We start from the raw sequence: 20,815 nt of genomic DNA, 5'->3' as shown, positions 1-20,815 counted from the left end.
CTAATGTACCACCATCACTCTACACAATATAACTATAATGTACCACCATCACTCTACACAATATAACTCTAATGTACCACCATCACTCTACACAATATAACTCTAATGTACCACCATCACTCTACACAATATAACTCTAATGTACCGCCATCACTCTACACAATATAACTCTAATGTACCACCATCACTCTACACAATATAACTCTAATGTACCACCATCACTCTACACAATATAACTAATGTACCACCATCACTCTACACAATATAACTCTAATGTACCACCATCACTCTACACAATATAACTCTAATGTACCACCATCACTCTACACAATATAACTCTAATGTACCGCCATCACTCTACACAATATAACTCTAATGTACCACCATCACTCTACACAATATAACTCTAATGTACCACCATCACTCTACACAATATAACTCTAATCTGTATTCTAACTTGGATACAATGTGCATACAGTACCAATAGAAATGCTTGGTTTTTGGCGCGGTTTGTACTTCAGGACCAAGCAATAGCCTGCTGTTCTTTAAACATCCAATCATGGGCGTCTTCTCAGGTTGAGAAGGTCAATGTCAACCCATCCAATCGTCAGAAGCCTAACAACGCTAAACCAGCCAATCAGACGGCTGCTAAGAAAGAGCTGCCCAGTGGGAGGAGCAAAGAGGTGAGAGTCCAGCATCATCTGTTCTCCTCCTCCTCTATGGGTCGCTTTCATTTCTCTTTTGGCTCCCTCTGCTCCCTCATTCCCTCCGTTCCCTCATTCCCTCCGTTCCCTCATTCCCTCCGTTCCCTTATTCCCTCCGTTCCCTCATTCCCTCCGTTCCCTCATTCCCTCCGTTCCCTCATTCCCTCCGTTCCCTCATTCCCTCTGTTCCCTCATTCCCTCCGTTCCCTCATTCATTCCCTCCGTTCCCTCATTCCCTCCGTTCCCTCATTCCCTCTGTTCCCTCATTCCCTCTGTTCCCTCATTCCCTCCCTTTCCTTATTCCCTCCGTTCCCTTATTCCCTCCGTTCCCTCATTCCCTCATTCCCTCTGCTAGCAACTACCTTTTTATTGTATTTTTAATAAAAATGGAATTTGGATTTTGTTTATTTTCTCTCGAATTGTTTTCATATTATTGCATCGGGCCACACATAGAGTGTTGATTGAATATCTTGGATTAACCTGTGAGGATCTAAAGTCTGTAGATTAGTCTGTAAACATGTGAGTATCTAAAGTCTGTAGATTAAAGTAGTCTGTAAACACTGTGAGTATCTAAAGTCTGTAGATTAAAGTAGTCTGTAAACCTGTGAGTATCTAAAGTCTGTAGATTAAAGTAAACCTGTGAGTATCTAAAGTCTGTAGATTAAAGTAAACCTGTGAGTATCTAAAGTCTGTAGATTAAAGGAAACCTGTGAGTATCTAAAGTCTGTAGATTAAAGTAAACCTGTGAGTATCTAAAGTCTGTAGATTAAAGTAGTCTGTAAACACTGTGAGTATCTAAAGTCTGTAGATTAAAGTAAACCTGTGAGTATCTAAAGTCTGTAGATTAAAGTAAACCTGTGAGTATCTAAAGTCTGTAGATTAAAGTAAACCTGTGAGTATCTAAAGTCTGTAGATTAAAGTAAACCTGTGAGTATCTAAAGTCTGTAGATTAAAGGAAACCTGTGAGTATCTAAAGTCTGTAGATTAAAGTAAACCTGTGAGTATCTAAAGTCTGTAGATTAAAGTAGTCTGTAAACACTGTGAGTATCTAAAGTCTGTAGATTAAAGTAAACCTGTGAGTATCTAAAGTCTGTAGATTAAAGTAAACCTGTGAGTATCTAAAGTCTGTAGATTAAAGTAAACCTGTGAGTATCTAAAGTCTGTAGATTAAAGTAAACCTGTGAGTATCTAAAGTCTGTAGATTAAAGTAAACCTGTGAGTATCTTTGCATAAAGACATCTGGTTTAGTGACCATATTATTAGTATTATTCCTTCTCTCTAGAAAGTATTTTATATTAATCAGACCTTATACACTATATTGGATATATACACTTGGTGATTCGGCCCTGATGCTGATTGGCTGAAAGCCGTGGTATACTGGTATGACTGTATACCACGACTGTCATACTATGACTGTCATACCACTGGTATGACAAAACAATTGTTTTTACTGCTCTAATTACATTGGTAACCAATTTATTATAGCAATAAGGCACCTCGGGGGTTTGTGATATGTTGCCAACATACCACGGCTAAGGGCTGTATCCAGGCACTCCGCGTTGTGTTGTGCATCAGAAGAACCCCCTCGGGCGTGGTATATGATTGTATATGTATTACTATTGTTCCTCCTCTCCAGGAGGCTCCCATGCGAGGCTGCTCCACCTCCAGCAGTCCCCTGAGCTCCCCCAGCAGCAGTGCTGCCCCGTCCCGCTCCCCCTCCTCCACCTCTGGCCTCTCCTCAGGCTTCCTCCCCAGCCCCAGCCAGAGTGCCAAAGCCATCAGCAGCATGTTGGGTAAGGCTGTTTGGGAAACAGTAGCAGTGCTCCGTCTCACACACACAAACACACATATACGTGAATACACACACACCACACACACCACACATACACCATACACACATCCTTACCCATCAGCAGCATGTTGGGTAAGGCTGTTTGGGAAACAGTAGCAGTGCTCCGTCTCACACACACAAACACACATATACGTGAATACACACACACCACACATACACCATACACACATCCTTACCCATCAGCAGCATGTTGGGTAAGGCTGTTTGGGAAACAGTAGCAGTGCTCCGTCTCACACACACACAAACACACATATACGTGAATACACACACACACACACACCACACACACCACACACATACATACACCATACACACATCCTTACCCATCAGCAGCATGTTGGGTAAGGCTGTTTGGGAAACAGTAGCAGTGCTCCGTCTCACACACACACAAACACACATATACGTGAATACACACACACACCACACACATACATACACCATACACACATCCTTACCCATCAGCAGCATGTTGGGTAAGGCTGTTTGGGAAACAGTAGCAGTGCTCCGTCTCACACACACACAAACACACATATATGTGAATACACACACACACACACACACACACACACATACATACACCATACACACATCCTTACCCATCAGCAGCATGTTGGGTAAGGCTGTTTGGGAAACAGTAGCAGTGCTCCGTCTCACACACACACAAACACACATATACGTGAATACACAGACACACACACACACACACACATACATACACCATACACACATCCTTACCCATCAGCAGCATGTTGGGTAAGGCTGTTTGGGAAACAGTAGCAGTGCTCCGTCTCACACACACACAAACACACATATACGTGAATACACACACACACACCACACTTACACACACCACACACATACACACACCACACACATACATACACCATACACACATCCTTACCCAACAGCAACATGTTGAGTAAAGCTGTTTTGGGAAACTGTGGTGGTACTACATTACCCACAATGCTATGTGTTACATATCCAGTTATGCTATTAGGAAGTATGTTATGTAAGATTTGACAGTGTCAGTCTCAATGCTAGGTAAGGCTCTCTCTCTCATCTCTCATCTCATTTCCCTACCTTGTCATTATCTTATTATAATGTCCTGCTGATTGTTGGTTTGAGCTGTATTTACAACTGAACTGTGTGTGAGAGAGAGAGTTGGTGGTTTGGACTAATCTGAACCTGTCTGACGATCCAATCCTACACACTGCTAGCATATCAAGACAGCACAAACAGATCTGGGACCAGGCACACTGCCAGTATCCCCTGTCTGATGTAGCCTGTTACCATTCTAAATGTGCTGTAACCAACTTGTTTGTTAACCATATGTACCATAGCTTCCCACAGCACATATAGTATGGGACTAGGTTACTAATAATATACCTGGGTTGTGTTCATTGGGTACTGCGTAACAAAATGTTTTGCAACAGAAAACTAAAACAAGCATTTCTTATTGGACCAGGTACATCATTGTAAATAATTTCTTCAGGTTGGTGCCTAATGAACAAGACCCAGGTTACAAATAATGTAGCTAAAGTCTAAAATCACCCTGCTCTCCTCCTCCTCCCTCTCTCTCCCTCTTCTCCTCCTCCCTCTTTCTCCCTCTCCTCCTCCTCCCTCTCTCTCCCTCTCCCTCCCTCCCCCTCCCTCTCTCTCTCTCTCTCTCTCTCCTCTCTCTCCCTCCCTCTCCCTCCCTCCCTCTCCTCCTCCTCCCTCTCTCCCCCTCTCCCTCCCTCTCCTCCTCCTCCCTCTCTCTCCCTCTCCTCCTCCTCCCTCTCTCTCCCTCTCCTCCTCCTCCCTCTCTCTCCCTCTCCTCCTCCTCACTCTCTCTCCCTCTCCTCCTCCTCCCTCTCTCTCCCTCTTTCCCTCCCTCTCCTCCTCCTCCCTCTCCTCCTCCTCCCCCTCCCTCTCCTCCTCCTCCCTCTCTCTCCTCCTCCTCCCTCTCTCTCCCTCCCTCTCCTCCTCCTCCTCCCTCTCTCTCCCTCCCTCTCCTCCTCCTCCTCCCTCTCTCTCCCTCCCTCCCTCTCTTCCTCCTCCCTCCCTCTCCTCCTCCTCCCTCCCTCTCCTCCTCCTCCCTCTCTCCCTCTCTCTCCCTCTCCCTCCCTCTCCTCCTCCCTCTCTCTCCCTCTCCCTCCCTCTCCTCCTCCCTCTCTCTCCCTCTCCTCCTCCTCCCTCTCTCTCCCTCTCCCTCCCTCTCTCCCTCTCCCTCCCTCTCCTCCTCCCTCTCTCTCCCTCCCTCTCCTCCTCCTCCCTCTCCCTCCCTCTCCTCCTCCCCCAGGTCCCAGCAGTAAGTTTCGTCACCTGCAGGGTGCGGTGCTTCACAGAGACACGCACTTCACCAACCTGAAGGGGCTCAACCTCACCACGCCCGGGGAGTGTGATGGCTTCTGTGCCAACCGCCATCGCGTGGCCGTGCCCCTCGCCACCGCCGGGGGTCAGATCGCCATCTTTGAGGTACTTCCACACTTAGAAAATGGAAGATAATGTGTCTTTATCCAAAATATTGTAGTATTCTTTTAGTTATTTTCATTTGTCCTTATCTTTATCTTTTAAAGTGAGCCCTGGTCAAGAAAGCAGAATTCTGCTAAAGTGAGGGTGGTTTATGGCTGTGTCTTATTAGTTGGAGGGGAGTAGACAACATTTCAACTAACATTAAATAATATGCAGCCGTTACAGAATTACATATACAGTAGAATGTCATCAAATAATAGGAATGAATAGTGGAAATAGTCATTTAGGATTTCTGCCACCATATTAGACCAAAGATGTGGCTTTATTGGTTCACACATTAAAGAAAAAGGGATGTATCTCACTGCCCCCCTCCTCAGTTGTCTCAGGCTGGGAAGCTAGCGGACACGGGCCTGCCCACCATCCAGAACTCTGTCAACGTGGCTGACTTCTCCTGGGACCCCTTCAACAGTCACAGGCTGGTGGTGGCGGGCGAGGATGCTAAGATCCGTGTGTGGCAGGTGCCTGAGGGGGGTCTGACAGAGACCCTGACTGAGCCAGAGACCATCCTGCAGGGTAAGACACACTCCACAGGGGCCTGGAGACCAATTCAGTTCAAGTAAAGTAGAATTCAATTGAATGAAGTTAGACTCAGAGCTGGGGCTTTTGGGGTCCAATGTGAAATATCTGATATGTAGATGTGTGAGTGAATGTAGCCACATATGTATCAGTACTCTATCCTTCATTCAATGAGTGACAGAAATTAAATGAACAGGATACCGGTATGCAATTTGCTACAGTGCGTCTTATTATCCTTATATATAGCCGTATACTGTGTGACTTCTGAATCTATCAATCTATCAATCATATCTTGATAGAATGTGAGTGAGTGACAGGGGTTTTGACCAATCACAGGCCACACTGAGAAGATCTACTCAGTCAAGTTCCACCCCCTGGCGTCGGGCCTGCTGGCATCCTCCTCCTACGACCAGACGGTGCGCCTGTGGAACCTGGAGTCTGGGGACGAGGTCAAAGCGCTCCGGGGACACCAGGATCAGGTGACGGAGGAGAAGGGAAAGGGGTGGGACATAAGGAATATTGGTATTGGCAGGGGGTGGAACCACTGGTTTTGTTAGAGAATAGGGACGTGGTAAAATGTATCTGGGATAATAATATTGATTGATGGATGGATATTGATTGATTGATCCTACCTAGAGTATGGACAAGGAACGTGCATTTTGCTTGTCTCCTTCGCTTCATTTCAACGTTTCACTCGTTCCTTTCTCTGTTCCCTCTCCTGCCTGGTGTGCATATAGATATTTGGGATGGCGTGGAGTCCGGATGGTAAACTCCTGGCCACGGTGTGTAAGGATGGGAGACTGCGCATCTACGACCCTCGCAAGTCTGCTGACCCAGTACAGGTGTGTGTACAGGAGACCTGAGCAGTTGTTGACCTTTCTGTTTGGAGTATTTCCATATATCTCTCATTCTGCTTCTCTCTCTCTCTGCAGGAGGGTGCAGGTCCTGAGGGCCACAGAGGGGCCCGTGTGGTGTGGGTGTGTGACGGCAAATACCTGATGGTGTCAGGATTCGACAGGTGAATATTTCTCTGTATTTCTGTTTGGTAGTTGAGCTTCAATTTGTGCTTAACAATCCATTTACCTTCATTTAATTCATTCAGTTCATCTTTTGTGTGAATGACCATTCAGTCTGACATGTAGTTCACCCATAATCTTGGTTCACACAAAAAACTGCACCAAAGGCTTTATGGTCCTGGTGAACAAGAGGAAAACAACCCCTCTGACCCGAGACTTCATTGATGATGTCACCACAGTTCACCTCACCTTTGACCCCCGATGTGTTTCCCCCTTCTGCAGTCGCAGTGAGAGAACCCTGTACCTGCACTCCGTTGAGTCCCTGTCCTCCGGGGCCATCGCCAGCGCCCCCACCGACGTCTCACCCTCCACCCTCATTCCCTTCTACGACCCCGACACCAGCGTCGTCATCCTCACCGGAAAGGTAAACGACAACAAACAAACAAATAAACAGAGCATTTATTTTGGATAGAAGAAAATAGAGCCCATATTGACTTGATGTTGTGTTGAAAGTCTGTTACAGACTCTTGTGCTTCATGATAATAATGTCTGCCTAGCCTGGTTCCCGATCTGTTTGTGCTGTCTTGCCAACTCCTATGTCTAGTAGACCACAAAAAACTTTCTGGGACCGGGCTAATTTTGGTGGTGGTGGATTGGTAGATCCATACTGGATTGGTAGATCCATCCATCCCCATACCCAGACTTTGACACGAGTAAACCTTATAAAGGTTTATTTTGACACGAGTAAACCTATACCGCCATTGTTGTTGTTGTTGTTTACATTTACCAGGGTGACACGCGAGTGTACATCTTTGAGATAGTGCCAGAAGCTCCCTATTTCCTGGAATGTGCCAGCTTCAACTCCTCAGAGCCCCACAAGGTATAGACTTTATGTTAACAGCATTTACATCCCTGCTTTTCCCTCTTTCTTTTCTCATTTCCTACATCCTGCTCCTTCTTATTACATGTTTTGTAGTCAATAGATTAAAACATTTCCCTGAATTTGTGACGTGATCTGTCAATCAATTACGCAGGCACCTGTAGACCTGTAGAATCTCTTTGCATGAACTTCCTGTTTCCTGTGTTCAGGGCTTGGCCTTCCTGCCGAAGACTGAGTGTGTGGTGCAAGAGGTCGAGGTGGCCAGGGGTCTGAGGCTCAGTAAGACCTCCATAGAGCCAGTGGCCTTCAGAGTCCCCCGCGTCAGAGTGAGTTATGGCTGAACGCTGCTATCTAGTGTATACATGGGGGGAAATAGGAAAAACCTGCAGTTATTTGATGACTTTTCAGACCAGGGCCTCAAAGAACTACCAGTAAAAAGGGTCTGCTATGTGAACCCCTGTTTGTACTTAGTCTGTGGAGTTTGAGCTGTTTGAGTTCTGAACTAATCCTGTGGTGTCTCGTCTCCCTCCTTCCTTCTCTCCGTCCGTCCACAGAAAGAGTTCTTCCAGGATGATGTGTACCCAGACACAGCAGTGTGGTGGGAGTCCTCTCTGACAGCCTCAGCCTGGCTGGCTGGTTCTGATGGGAAGCACCAGTCCGTCAGCCTCAAGCCCAAAGACATGACCCCAGGTAGGGGCTAACCTCAGCTCTGCTCCGCCCAGGCACGTATAGTACAAACAGTGGACTGAAGTCAACAGCATTACTGTTAGATCCACCTTTTGATTGTCAGATGAGAATCCAAGCAGATACAGTTTATAAGGGGCAACCTATCCACTCTTTCATGGGCCAAGTCCTGGGTTTGACAAGATTATCTGCCTTGTGCTTTGACATGATGGTGACACGAGCTAAATCTATTCTGACAGCCAATCGTCAATCAACTCAATGTGAGGCAGAGATCTTCTATAACGTAGAATTGCCGATACAGGCTTTGAGCAAAGTCTTGTGGATCGGTGTACCTGGAATGAAAAAAGGCACAGCACACCAACGTCAAAACCTCATCCTAAGTGTAAAGTATGGTGGAGGGAGCATCATGGTTTGGGGCTGCTTTGCTGCCTCAGGGCCTAGACAATTTGCTATCATTGATGGAAAAATGAATTCCCAAGTATTCAAGACATTTTGCAGGAGAATGTTAGGCTCTCTGTCTGCCAATTGAAGCTCAACAGAAGTTGGGTGATGCAACAGGACAACGACCAAAAACACAGAAGTAAATCAACAACAGAATGGCTTCAACAGAAGAAAATACGCCTTCTGGAGTGGCCCAGTCAGAGTCCTGACCTTCTGGAGTGGCCCAGTCAGAGACCTGACCTTCTGGAGTGGTCCAGTCAGAGTCCTGACCTTCTGGAGTGGCCCAGTCAGAGTCCTGACCTTCTGGAGGGGCCCAGTCAGAGACCTGACCTTCTGGAGTGGCCCAGTCAGAGTCCTGACCTTCTGGAGTGGCCCAGTCAGAGACCTGACCTTCTGGAGTGGCCCAGTCAGAGACCTGACCTTCTGGAGTGGCCCAGTCAGAGTCGTGACCTTCTGGAGTGGCCCAGTCAGAGTTGTGACCTTCTGGAGTGGTCCAGTCAGAGACCTGACCTTCTGGAGTGGCCCAGTCAGAGTCCTGACCTTCTGGAGTGGCCCAGTCAGAGACCTGACCTTCTGGAGTGGTCCAGTCAGAGTCCTGACCTTCTGGAGTGGTCCAGTCAGAGTCCTGACCTTCTGGAGTGGCCCAGTCAGAGTCCTGACCTTCTGGAGTGGTCCAGTCAGAGTCCTGACCTTCTGGAGTGGCCCAGTCAGAGACCTGACCTTCTGGAGTGGCCCAGTCAGAGTCCTGACCTTCTGGAGTGGCCCAGTCAGAGACCTGACCTTATGGAGTGGCCCAGTCAGAGTCCCTGACCTTCTGGAGTGGCCCAGTCAGAGTCCTGACCTTCTGGAGTGGCCCAGTCAGAGTCCTGACCTCAACCTGACTGAGATGCTGTGGCATGACCTCGAGAGCAGTTCACACCAGACATCCCAAGAATATTGCTGAACTGAAACAGTTTTGTAAAGATGAATGGTCCAAAATTCCTCCTGACCGTTGTGCAGGTCTGGTCCACAACTACAGAAATCATTTGGTTGAGGTTATTGCTGCCAAAGGAGGGTCAACCAGTTATTAAATCCAAGGGTTCACATACTTTTTCCTTTTCCCACATAGAGTATATACACAGTGGCCCACTGCTATTCTAACACAACCCTGTATATACACAGTGGTCCACTGCTATTCTAACACAACCCTGTATATACACAGTGGTCCACTGCTATTCTAACACAACCCTGTATATACACAGTGGCCCACTGCTATTCTAACACAACCCTGTATATACACAGTGGTCCACTGCTATTCTAACACAACCCTGTATATACACAGTGGTCCCACTGCTATCTAACACAACCCTGTATATACACAGTGGCCCACTGCTATTCTAACACAACCCTGTATATACACAGTGGTCCACTGCTATTCTAACACAACCCTGTATATACACAGTGGTCCACTCCCATTCTAACACAACCCTGTATATACACAGTGGCCCACTGCTATTCTAACACAACCCTGTATATACACAGTGGCCCACTGCTATTCTAACACAACCCTGTATATACACAGTGGTCCACTCCCATTCTAACACAACCCTGTATATACACAGTGGCCCACTGCTATTCTAACACAACCCTGTATATACACAGTGGCCCACTGCTATTCTAACACAACCCTGTATATACACAGTGGCCCACTGCTATTCTAACACAACCCTGTATATACACAGTGGCCCACTGCTATTCTAACACAACCCTGTATATACACAGTGGCCCACTGCTATTCTAACACAACCCTGTATATACACAGTGGCCCACTGCTATTCTAACACAACCCTGTATATACACAGTGGCCCACTGCTATTCTAACACAACCCTGTATATACACAGTGGCCCACTGCTATTCTAACACAACCCTGTATATACACAGTGGCCCACTGCTATTCTAACACAACCCTGTATATACACAGTGGCCCACTGCTATTCTAACACAACCCTGTATATACACAGTGGCCCACTGCTATTCTAACACAACCCTGTATATACACAGTGGCCCACTGCTATTCTAACACAACCCTGTATATACACAGTGGCCCACTGCTATTCTAACACAACCCTGTATATACACAGTGGCCCACTGCTATTCTAACACAACCCTGTATATACACAGTGGCCCACTGCTATTCTAACACAACCCTGTATATACACAGTGGCCCACTGCTATTCTAACACAACCCTGTATATACACAGTGGCCCACTGCTATTCTAACACAACCCTGTATATACACAGTGGCCCACTGCTATTCTAACACAACCCTGTATATACACAGTGGCCCACTGCTATTCTAACACAACCCTGTATATACACAGTGGTCCACTGCCATTCTAACACAACCCTGTATATACACAGTGGTCCACTGCCATTCTAACACAACCCTGTATATACACAGTGGCTCACTGCTATTCTAACATAACCCTGTATATACACAGTGGCCCACTGCTATTCTAACACAACCCTGTATATACACAGTGGTCCACTGCTATTCTAACACAACCCTGTATATACACAGTGGTCCACTGCTATTCTAACACAACCCTGTATATACACAGTGGCCCACTGCTATTCTAACACAACCCTGTATATACACAGTGGTCCACTGCTATTCTAACACAACCCTGTATATACACAGTGGTCCACTCCCATTCTAACACAACCCTGTATATACACAGTGGCCCACTGCTATTCTAACACAACCCTGTATATACACAGTGGTCCACTGCTATTCTAACACAACCCTGTATATACACCATGGCCCACTGCTATTCTAACACAACCCTGTATATACACAGTGGTCCACTGCTATTCTAACACAACCCTGTATATACACCGTGGCCCACTGCTATTCTAACACAACCCTGTATATACACAGTGGTCCACTGCTATTCTAACACAACCCTGTATATACACAGTGGTCCACTGCTATTCTAACACAACCCTGTATATACACAGTGGCCCACTGCTATTCTAACACAACCCTGTATATACACAGTGGCCCACTGCTATTCTAACACAACCCTGTATATACACAGTGGTCCACTGCTATTCTAACACAACCCTGTATATACACAGTGGTCCACTGCTATTCTAACACAACCCTGTATATACACAGTGGTCCACTCCCATTCTAACACAACCCTGTATATACACAGTGGCCCACTGCTATTCTAACACAACCCTGTATATACACAGTGGTCCACTGCTATTCTAACACAACCCCTCCCAACTCTCTGGTCTCACTGTCTCTGTTTCTGTCTGTCCATCTGTCTGTCTGTCCTCTCAGTGAGTGAGGCGCCCAAGGAGGTCCAAGTGAGAAAGTACCTTCCATCCTCTCACTACCTGGAGGAGAAGACTGACGAGCAGAAGAAAGATGAGGTGTGTGTGTGTGTGTGTGTGTGTGTGTGTGTGTGTGTGTGTGTGTGTGTGTGTGTGTGTGTGTGTGTGTGTGTGTGTGTGTGTGTGTGTGTGTGTGTGTGTGTGTGTGTGTGTGTGTGTGTGTGTGTGTGTGTGTGTGTGTGTGTGTGTGTGTTGCTATTATCTGAATTAGTGATGCACTGATATTACATTTTTGGCCAATACCGATATCTGATGTTTTCCTTGCCCAAAAAAATGATACCAATATTTGTTTTAAATGGCAGCCTTTTAAGTGAAATAGTTAACACACACACATGGGCGCAGGGGTCTAAGGCCCTGCATCTCAGTGCAAGAGGCATTGTGGGATAGGTTAGGAATGCTGTGCTGCACGTGTAGCTGGTGTTATTATGTCATATTATGTCACCTACGTTATATAGGTCTGGGATAGGTTAGGAATGCTGTGTAGTTGGTGTCATTACGTCATGTACCTACGTTAAATAGGTCTGTGGGATAGGTTAGGAATGCTGTGCTGCACGTGTAGCTGGTGTCATTACGTCATGTACCTACGTTATATAGGTCTGCACGTCAGCAGATCACCCATATACCCTGCATCCCTATTCTGAACCTGTACAAGCATCTTATCTTAGGGAGTATTTCTCTGTGAGTGCAGCTAGCTAGACGCTTGGTGACCACTTTGTCACGGTAATAGTGTGAATAGTTATTAGTAGTGATGGGATCATCTGTATCATGTATGAATGTTTCATGTTCTGTTCATTTCCACGGCTTTGTGAAGTCCAGACAACTGCTTGCAGATTTTCTATTGGGCTAGACGTAAATATCCTGGTAGCAGATAAACCCACCTAACCAGTTTGAATACAATGGGAAGCCAGTTGATGGACCTTCAGCAGCCAGTTCACTATGCTGTTGAGAGCCTGTGAGAGGGTTTTGTACCTGCAAGACTCATGAATGTTCATTACCTAATAGTGTAGGTTAACAACAAGGATAAACCGATATCTCAATATGTCTTGCTCATATTGATATCATGTTAAATGAGGGATATGGGTACTCACCACTAGTCAGTAGTGGGACTATAGTGTGTTAACCATCTGTCTTGGTACTCACCACTAGTCAGTAGTGGGACTATAGTGTGTTAACCACTAGTCAGTAGTGGGACTATAGTGTGTTAACCATCTGTCTTGGTACTCACCACTAGTCAGTAGTGGGACTATAGTGTGTTAACCATCTGTCTTGGTACTCACCACTAGTCAGTAGTGGGACTATAGTGTGTTAACCATCTGTCTTGGTACTCACCACTAGTCAGTAGTGGGACTATAGTGTGTTAACCATCTGTCTTGGTACTCACCACTAGTCAGTAGTGGGACTATAGTGTGTTAACCATCTGTCTTGGTACTCACCACTAGTCAGTAGTGGGACTATAGTGTGTTAACCATCTGTCTTGGTACTCACCACTAGTCAGTAGTGGGACTATAGTGTGTTAACCATCTGTCTTGGTACTCACCACTAGTCAGTAGTGGGACTATAGTGTGTTAACCATCTGTCTTGGTACTCACCACTAGTCAGTAGTGGGACTATAGTGTGTTAACCACTAGTCAGTAGTGGGACTATAGTGTGTTAACCATCTGTCTTGGTACTCACCACTAGTCAGTAGTGGGACTATAGTGTGTTAACCATCTGTCTTGGTACTCACCACTAGTCAGTAGTGGGACTACCACTAGTCAGTAGTGGGACTATAGTGTGTTAACCATCTGTCTTGGTACTCACCACTAGTCAGTAGTGGGACTATAGTGTGTTAACCATCTGTCTTGGTACTCACCACTAGTCAGTAGTGGGACTATAGTGTGTTAACCATCTGTCTTGGTACTCACCACTAGTCAGTAGTGGGACTATAGTGTGTTAACCATCTGTCTTGGTACTCACCACTAGTCAGTAGTGGGACTATAGTGTGTTAACCATCTGTCTTGGTACTCACCACTAGTCAGTAGTGGGACTATAGTGTGTTAACCATCTGTCTTGGTACTCACCACTAGTCAGTAGTGGGACTATAGTGTGTTAACCATCTGTCTTGGTACTCACCACTAGTCAGTAGTGGGACTATAGTGTGTTAACCATCTAGTCAGTTGGGACTATACCACTAGTCAGTAGTGGGACTATAGTGTGTTAACCACTAGTCAGTAGTGGGACTATAGTGTGTTAACCATCTGTCTTAGTGTACTCACCACTAGTCAGTAGTGGGACTATAGTGTGTTAACCATCTGTCTTGGTACTCACCACTAGTCAGTAGTGGGACTATAGTGTGTTAACCATCTGTCTTGGTACTCACCACTAGTCAGTAGTGGGACTATAGTGTGTTAACCACTAGTCAGTAGTGGGACTATAGTGTGTTAACCATCTGTCTTGGTACTCACCACTAGTCAGTAGTGGGACTATAGTGTGTTAACCATCTGTCTTGGTACTCACCACTAGTCAGTAGTGGGACTATAGTGTGTTAACCATCTGTCTTGGTACTCACCACTAGTCAGTAGTGGGACTATAGTGTATTAACCACTAGTCAGTAGTGGGACTATAGTGTGTTAACCATCTGTCTTGGTACTCACCACTAGTCAGTAGTGGGACTATAGTGTGTTAACCATCTGTCTTGGTACTCACCACTAGTCAGTAGTGGGACTATAGTGTGTTAACCACTAGTCAGTAGTGGGACTATAGTGTGTTAACCATCTGTCTTGGTACTCACCACTAGTCAGTAGTGGGACTATAGTGTGTTAACCATCTGTCTTGGTACTCACCACTAGTCAGTAGTGGGACTATAGTGTGTTAACCATCTGTCTTGGTACTCACCACTAGTCAGTAGTGGGACTATAGTGTGTTAACCATCTGTCTTGGTACTCACCACTAGTCAGTAGTGGGACTATAGTGTGTTAACCACTAGTCAGTAACTATAGTGTATTAACATCTGTCTTGGTACTCACCACTAGTCAGTAGTGGGACTATAGTGTATTAACCACTAGTCAGTAGTGGGACTATAGTGTGTTAACCATCTGTCTTGGTACTCACCACTAGTCAGTAGTGGGACTATAGTGTGTTAACCATCTGTCTTGGTACTCACCACTAGTCAGTAGTGGGACTATAGTGTGTTAACCATCTGTCTTGGTACTCACCACTAGTCAGTAGTGGGACTATAGTGTGTTAACCATCTGTCTTGGTACTCACCACTAGTCAGTAGTGGGACTATAGTGTATTAACCACTAGTCAGTAGTTAAGTGTGTTAACCATCTGTCTTGGTACTCACCACTAGTCAGTAGTGGGACTATAGTGTGTTAACCATCTGTCTTGGTACTCACCACTAGTCAGTAGTGGGACTATAGTGTGTTAACCACTAGTCAGTAGTGAGACTATAGTGTGTTAACCATCTGTCTTGGTACTCACCACTAGTCAGTAGTGGGACTATAGTGTGTTAACCACTAGTCAGTAGTGGGACTATAGTGTATTAACCATCTGTCTTGGTACTCACCACTAGTCAGTAGTGGGACTATAGTGTGTTAACCATCTGTCTTGGTACTCACCACTAGTCAGTAGTGGGACTATAGTGTGTTAACCATCTGTCTTGGTACTCACCACTAGTCAGTAGTGGGACTATAGTGTATTAACCATCTGTCTTGGTACTCACCACTAGTCAGTAGTGGGACTATAGTGTGTTAACCACTAGTCAGTAGTGGGACTATAGTGTGTTAACCATCTGTCTTGGTACTCACCACTAGTCAGTAGTGGGACTATAGTGTGTTAACCATCTGTCTTGGTACTCACCACTAGTCAGTAGTGGGACTATAGTGTGTTAACCACTAGTCAGTAGTGGGACTATAGTGTGTTAACCATCTGTCTTGGTACTCACCACTAGTCAGTAGTGGGACTATAGTGTGTTAACCATCTGTCTTGGTACTCACCACTAGTCAGTAGTGGGACTATAGTGTGTTAACCACTAGTCAGTAGTGGGACTATAGTGTGTTAACCATCTGTCTTGGTACTCACCACTAGTCAGTAGTGGGACTATAGTGGTCAGTACTATAGTGTGTTAACCATCTGTCTTGGTACTCACCACTAGTCAGTAGTGGGACTATAGTGTGTTAACCATCTGTCTTGGTACTCACCACTAGTCAGTAGTGGGACTATAGTGTGTTAACCATCTGTCTTGGTACTCACCACTAGTCAGTAGTGGGACTATAGTGTGTTAACCACTAGTCAGTAGTGGGACTATAGTGTGTTAACCATCTGTCTTGGTACTCACCACTAGTCAGTAGTGGGACTATAGTGTGTTAACCATCTGTCTTGGTACTCACCACTAGTCAGTAGTGGGACTATAGTGTGTTAACCACTAGTCAGTAGTGGGACTATAGTGTGTTAACCATCTGTCTTGGTACTCACCACTAGTCAGTAGTGGGACTATAGTGTGTTAACCATCTGTCTTGGTACTCACCACTAGTCAGTAGTGGGACTATAGTGTGTTAACCATCTGTCTTGGTACTCACCACTAGTCAGTAGTGGGACTATAGTGTGTTAACCATCTGTCTTGGTACTCACCACTAGTCAGTAGTGGGACTATAGTGTGTTAACCACTAGTCAGTAGTGGGACTATAGTGTGTTAACCATCTGTCTTGGTACTCACCACTAGTCAGTAGTGGGACTATAGTGTGTTAACCATCTGTCTTGGTACTCACCACTAGTCAGTAGTGGGACTATAGTGTGTTAACCATCTGTCTTGGTACTCACCACTAGTCAGTAGTGGGACTATAGTGTGTTAACCACTAGTCAGTAGTGGGACTATAGTGTGTTAACCATCTGTCTTGGTACTCACCACTAGTCAGTAGTGGGACTATAGTGTGTTAACCATCTGTCTTGGTACTCACCACTAGTCAGTAGTGGGACTATAGTGTGTTAACCACTAGTCAGTAGTGGGACTATAGTGTGTTAACCATCTGTCTTGGTACTCACCACTAGTCAGTAGTGGGACTATAGTGTGTTAACCATCTGTCTTGGTACTCACCACTAGTCAGTAGTGGGACTATAGTGTGTTAACCATCTGTCTTGGTACTCACCACTAGTCAGTAGTGGGACTATAGTGTGTTAACCATCTGTCTTGGTACTCACCACTAGTCAGTAGTGGGACTATAGTGTGTTAACCACTAGTCAGTAGTGGGACTATAGTGTGTTAACCACTAGTCAGTAGTGGGACTATAGTGTATTAACCATCTGTCTTGGTACTCACCACTAGTCAGTAGTGGGACTATAGTGTGTTAACCACTAGTCAGTAGTGGGACTATAGTGTGTTAACCATCTGTCTTGGTACTCACCACTAGTCAGTAGTGGGACTATAGTGTGTTAACCATCTGTCTTGGTACTCACCACTAGTCAGTAGTGGGACTATAGTGTGTTAACCATCTGTCTTGGTACTCACCACTAGTCAGTAGTGGGACTATAGTGTGTTAACCATCTGTCTTGGTACTCACCACTAGTCAGTAGTGGGACTATAGTGTGTTAACCACTAGTCAGTAGTGGGACTATAGTGTGTTAACCATCTGTCTTGGTACTCACCACTAGTCAGTAGTGGGACTATAGTGTGTTAACCATCTGTCTTGGTACTCACCACTAGTCAGTAGTGGGACTATAGTGTGTTAACCACTAGTCAGTAGTGAGACTATAGTGTGTTAACCATCTGTCTTGGTACTCACCACTAGTCAGTAGTGGGACTATAGTGTGTTAACCACTAGTCAGTAGTGGGACTACCATCTGTCTTGGTACTCACCACTAGTCAGTAGTGGGACTATAGTGTGTTAACCATCTGTCTTGGTACTCACCACTAGTCAGTAGTGGGACTATAGTGTGTTAACCATCTGTCTTGGTACTCACCACTAGTCAGTAGTGGGACTATAGTGTATTAACCATCTGTCTTGGTACTCACCACTAGTCAGTAGTGGGACTATAGTGTGTTAACCACTAGTCAGTAGTGGGACTATAGTGTGTTAACCATCTGTCTTGGTACTCACCACTAGTCAGTAGTGGGACTATAGTGTGTTAACCATCTGTCTTGGTACTCACCACTAGTCAGTAGTGGGACTATAGTGTGTTAACCACTAGTCAGTAGTGGGACTATAGTGTGTTAACCATCTGTCTTGGTACTCACCACTAGTCAGTAGTGGGACTATAGTGTGTTAACCATCTGTCTTGGTACTCACCACTAGTCAGTAGTGGGACTATAGTGTGTTAACCACTAGTCAGTAGTGGGACTATAGTGTGTTAACCATCTGTCTTGGTACTCACCACTAGTCAGTAGTGGGACTATAGTGTGTTAACCACTAGTCAGTAGTGGGACTATAGTGTGTTAACCATCTGTCTTGGTACTCACCACTAGTCAGTAGTGGGACTATAGTGTGTTAACCATCTGTCTTGGTACTCACCACTAGTCAGTAGTGGGACTATAGTGTGTTAACCATCTGTCTTGGTACTCACCACTAGTCAGTAGTGGGACTATAGTGTGTTAACCATCTGTCTTGGTACTCACCACTAGTCAGTAGTGGGACTATAGTGTGTTAACCATCTGTCTTGGTACTCACCACTAGTCAGTAGTGGGACTATAGTGTGTTAACCATCTGTCTTGGTACTCACCACTAGTCAGTAGTGGGACTATAGTGTGTTAACCATCTGTCTTGGTACTCACCACTAATCAGTAGTGGGACTATAGTGTGTTAACCACTAGTCAGTAGTGGGACTATAGTGTGTTAACCATCTGTCTTGGTACTCACCACTAGTCAGTAGTGGGACTATAGTGTGTTAACCACTAGTCAGTAGTGGGACTATAGTGTGTTAACCACTAGTCAGTAGTGGGACTATAGTGTGTTAACCACTAGTCAGTAGTGGGACTATAGTGTGTTAACCACTAGTCAGTAGTGGGACTATAGTGTGTTAACCACTAGTCAGTAGTGGGACTATAGTGTGTTAACCACTAGTCAGTAGTGGGACTATAGTGTGTTAACCACTAGTCAGTAGTGGGACTATAGTGTGTTAACCACTAGTCAGTAGTGGGACTATAGTGTGTTAACCACTAGTCAGGAGTGGGACTATAGTGTGTTAACCACTAGTCAGTAGTGGGACTATAGTGTATTAACCATCTGTCTTGGTACTCACCACTAGTCAGTAGTGGGACTATAGTGTGTTAACCACTAGTCAGTAGTGGGACTATAGTGTGTTAACCATCTGTCTTGGTACTCACCACTAGTCAGTAGTGGGACTATAGTGTGTTAACCACTAGTCAGTAGTGGGACTATAGTGTGTTAACCATCTGTCTTGGTACTCACCACTAGTCAGTAGTGGGACTATAGTGTGTTAACCATCTGTCTTGGTACTCACCACTAGTCAGTAGTGGGACTATAGTGTGTTAACCACTAGTCAGTAGTGGGACTATAGTGTGTTAACCATCTGTCTTGGTACTCACCACTAGTCAGTAGTGGGACTATAGTGTATTAACCATCTGTCTTGGTACTCACCACTAGTCAGTAGTGGGACTATAGTGTGTTAACCATCTGTCTTGGTACTCACCACTAGTCAGTAGTGGGACTATAGTGTGTTAACCATCTGTCTTGGTACTCACCACTAGTCAGTAGTGGGACTATAGTGTGTTAACCATCTGTCTTGGTACTCACCACTAGTCAGTAGTGGGACTATAGTGTGTTAACCACTAGTCAGTAGTGGGACTATAGTGTGTTAACCATCTGTCTTGGTACTCACCACTAGTCAGTAGTGGGACTATAGTGTGTTAACCATCTGTCTGTACTACAGCTGTTGAGTGCCATGATAGGCAAGCTGGGGATGGATGACAACCCTCTACCACAGGAGTCCTTCCAGGGAGTAGAAGACGATGAGTGGGTGAGTGACACACACACAAACACAAATGTACACACACACACAGAAACACAAATGTACACAAACAGAAATGTACACACACACAAACACAAATGTACACACACACAAACACAAATGTACACACACACACATTTACCCATGCTCTTGTGTCTTTCAGGGTGACTAGTGTGTGTTGCCTTGCGGACCAATCAGGGTCCAGCAGTAGCCAAGGGCCTGTTGGACTGAAACGTGTCATTCCTGTGTGCCACTGATGTGTCCTATGTCAAAAGAACATCTCTCAAACGCATAACATTAACCTGTCATTAGGGTTGTAAAATTCTGTCAACAAAATGTCTAGCTTTTCCAGAAATACCAATTGGAGAGCCCTACCTCCCATATCCTTGTATCATCCTCTAATACTCTGAGTAAGTAGATGTTGCCTCTAACCATTGACTGAATCAGGATCAGATATGTTTTCCTCCCCATAATGTTTAAAGGTAGGACTGGGGTTTGGGAATCTGATCCCAGGTCTGTTGTTAAAGGCAACCTCACCCCAATTTGACCTTTGACTTGCAGCTGCCTTGTACTGTAAATAGCTAACATTCCTACCAGGCTAGATAGTTAAATGACTCCCAGCACTCCCTTACAACCCAGCCCTTATGGACACCTGCCTGTCACACTGGATGGACACCTGCGTGTCTGTCACCACTCCTAACCTAACACCTGTGTGTCTGTCACCACTCCTAACCTAACACCTGTGTGTCTGTCACCACTCCTAACCTAACACCTGTGTGTCTGTCACCACTCCTAACCTAACACCTGTGTGTCTGTCACCACTCCTAACCTAACACCTGTGTGTCTGTCACCACTCCTAACCTTACACCTGTGTGTCTGTCA

At 45.4% G+C, this 20,815-nt stretch overlaps 1 protein-coding gene across 1 annotated transcript in view; it reads left to right on the top strand.

The window, feature by feature from the left end:
* The window catches only part of LOC124023212 (coronin-7-like), a 23,025-nt gene extending 2,453 nt beyond the window's left edge, over window positions 1–20,572 (top strand). The window contains exons 5-18 of the mRNA XM_046337747.1: window positions 576–683; window positions 2,341–2,497; window positions 4,838–5,013; window positions 5,388–5,583; window positions 5,923–6,065; window positions 6,324–6,428; window positions 6,519–6,604; window positions 6,885–7,026; window positions 7,393–7,482; window positions 7,692–7,808; window positions 8,037–8,172; window positions 11,940–12,031; window positions 19,856–19,942; window positions 20,097–20,572. Coding sequence (XP_046193703.1) covers window positions 576–683; window positions 2,341–2,497; window positions 4,838–5,013; window positions 5,388–5,583; window positions 5,923–6,065; window positions 6,324–6,428; window positions 6,519–6,604; window positions 6,885–7,026; window positions 7,393–7,482; window positions 7,692–7,808; window positions 8,037–8,172; window positions 11,940–12,031; window positions 19,856–19,942; window positions 20,097–20,105 — 1,644 coding nt within the window. The 3' untranslated portion in view covers window positions 20,106–20,572. The remainder of the gene's footprint in view (window positions 1–575; window positions 684–2,340; window positions 2,498–4,837; window positions 5,014–5,387; window positions 5,584–5,922; window positions 6,066–6,323; window positions 6,429–6,518; window positions 6,605–6,884; window positions 7,027–7,392; window positions 7,483–7,691; window positions 7,809–8,036; window positions 8,173–11,939; window positions 12,032–19,855; window positions 19,943–20,096) is intronic.
* Window positions 20,573–20,815: the final 243 nt, after the last annotated feature.

The sequence above is a fragment of the Oncorhynchus gorbuscha genome, unplaced genomic scaffold, assembly GCF_021184085.1.
Source record: "Oncorhynchus gorbuscha isolate QuinsamMale2020 ecotype Even-year unplaced genomic scaffold, OgorEven_v1.0 Un_scaffold_1545, whole genome shotgun sequence".
In the NCBI taxonomy this organism is placed as follows: domain Eukaryota; kingdom Metazoa; phylum Chordata; class Actinopteri; order Salmoniformes; family Salmonidae; genus Oncorhynchus; species Oncorhynchus gorbuscha.
This window is presented reverse-complemented; position numbering and strand designations above follow the sequence as displayed.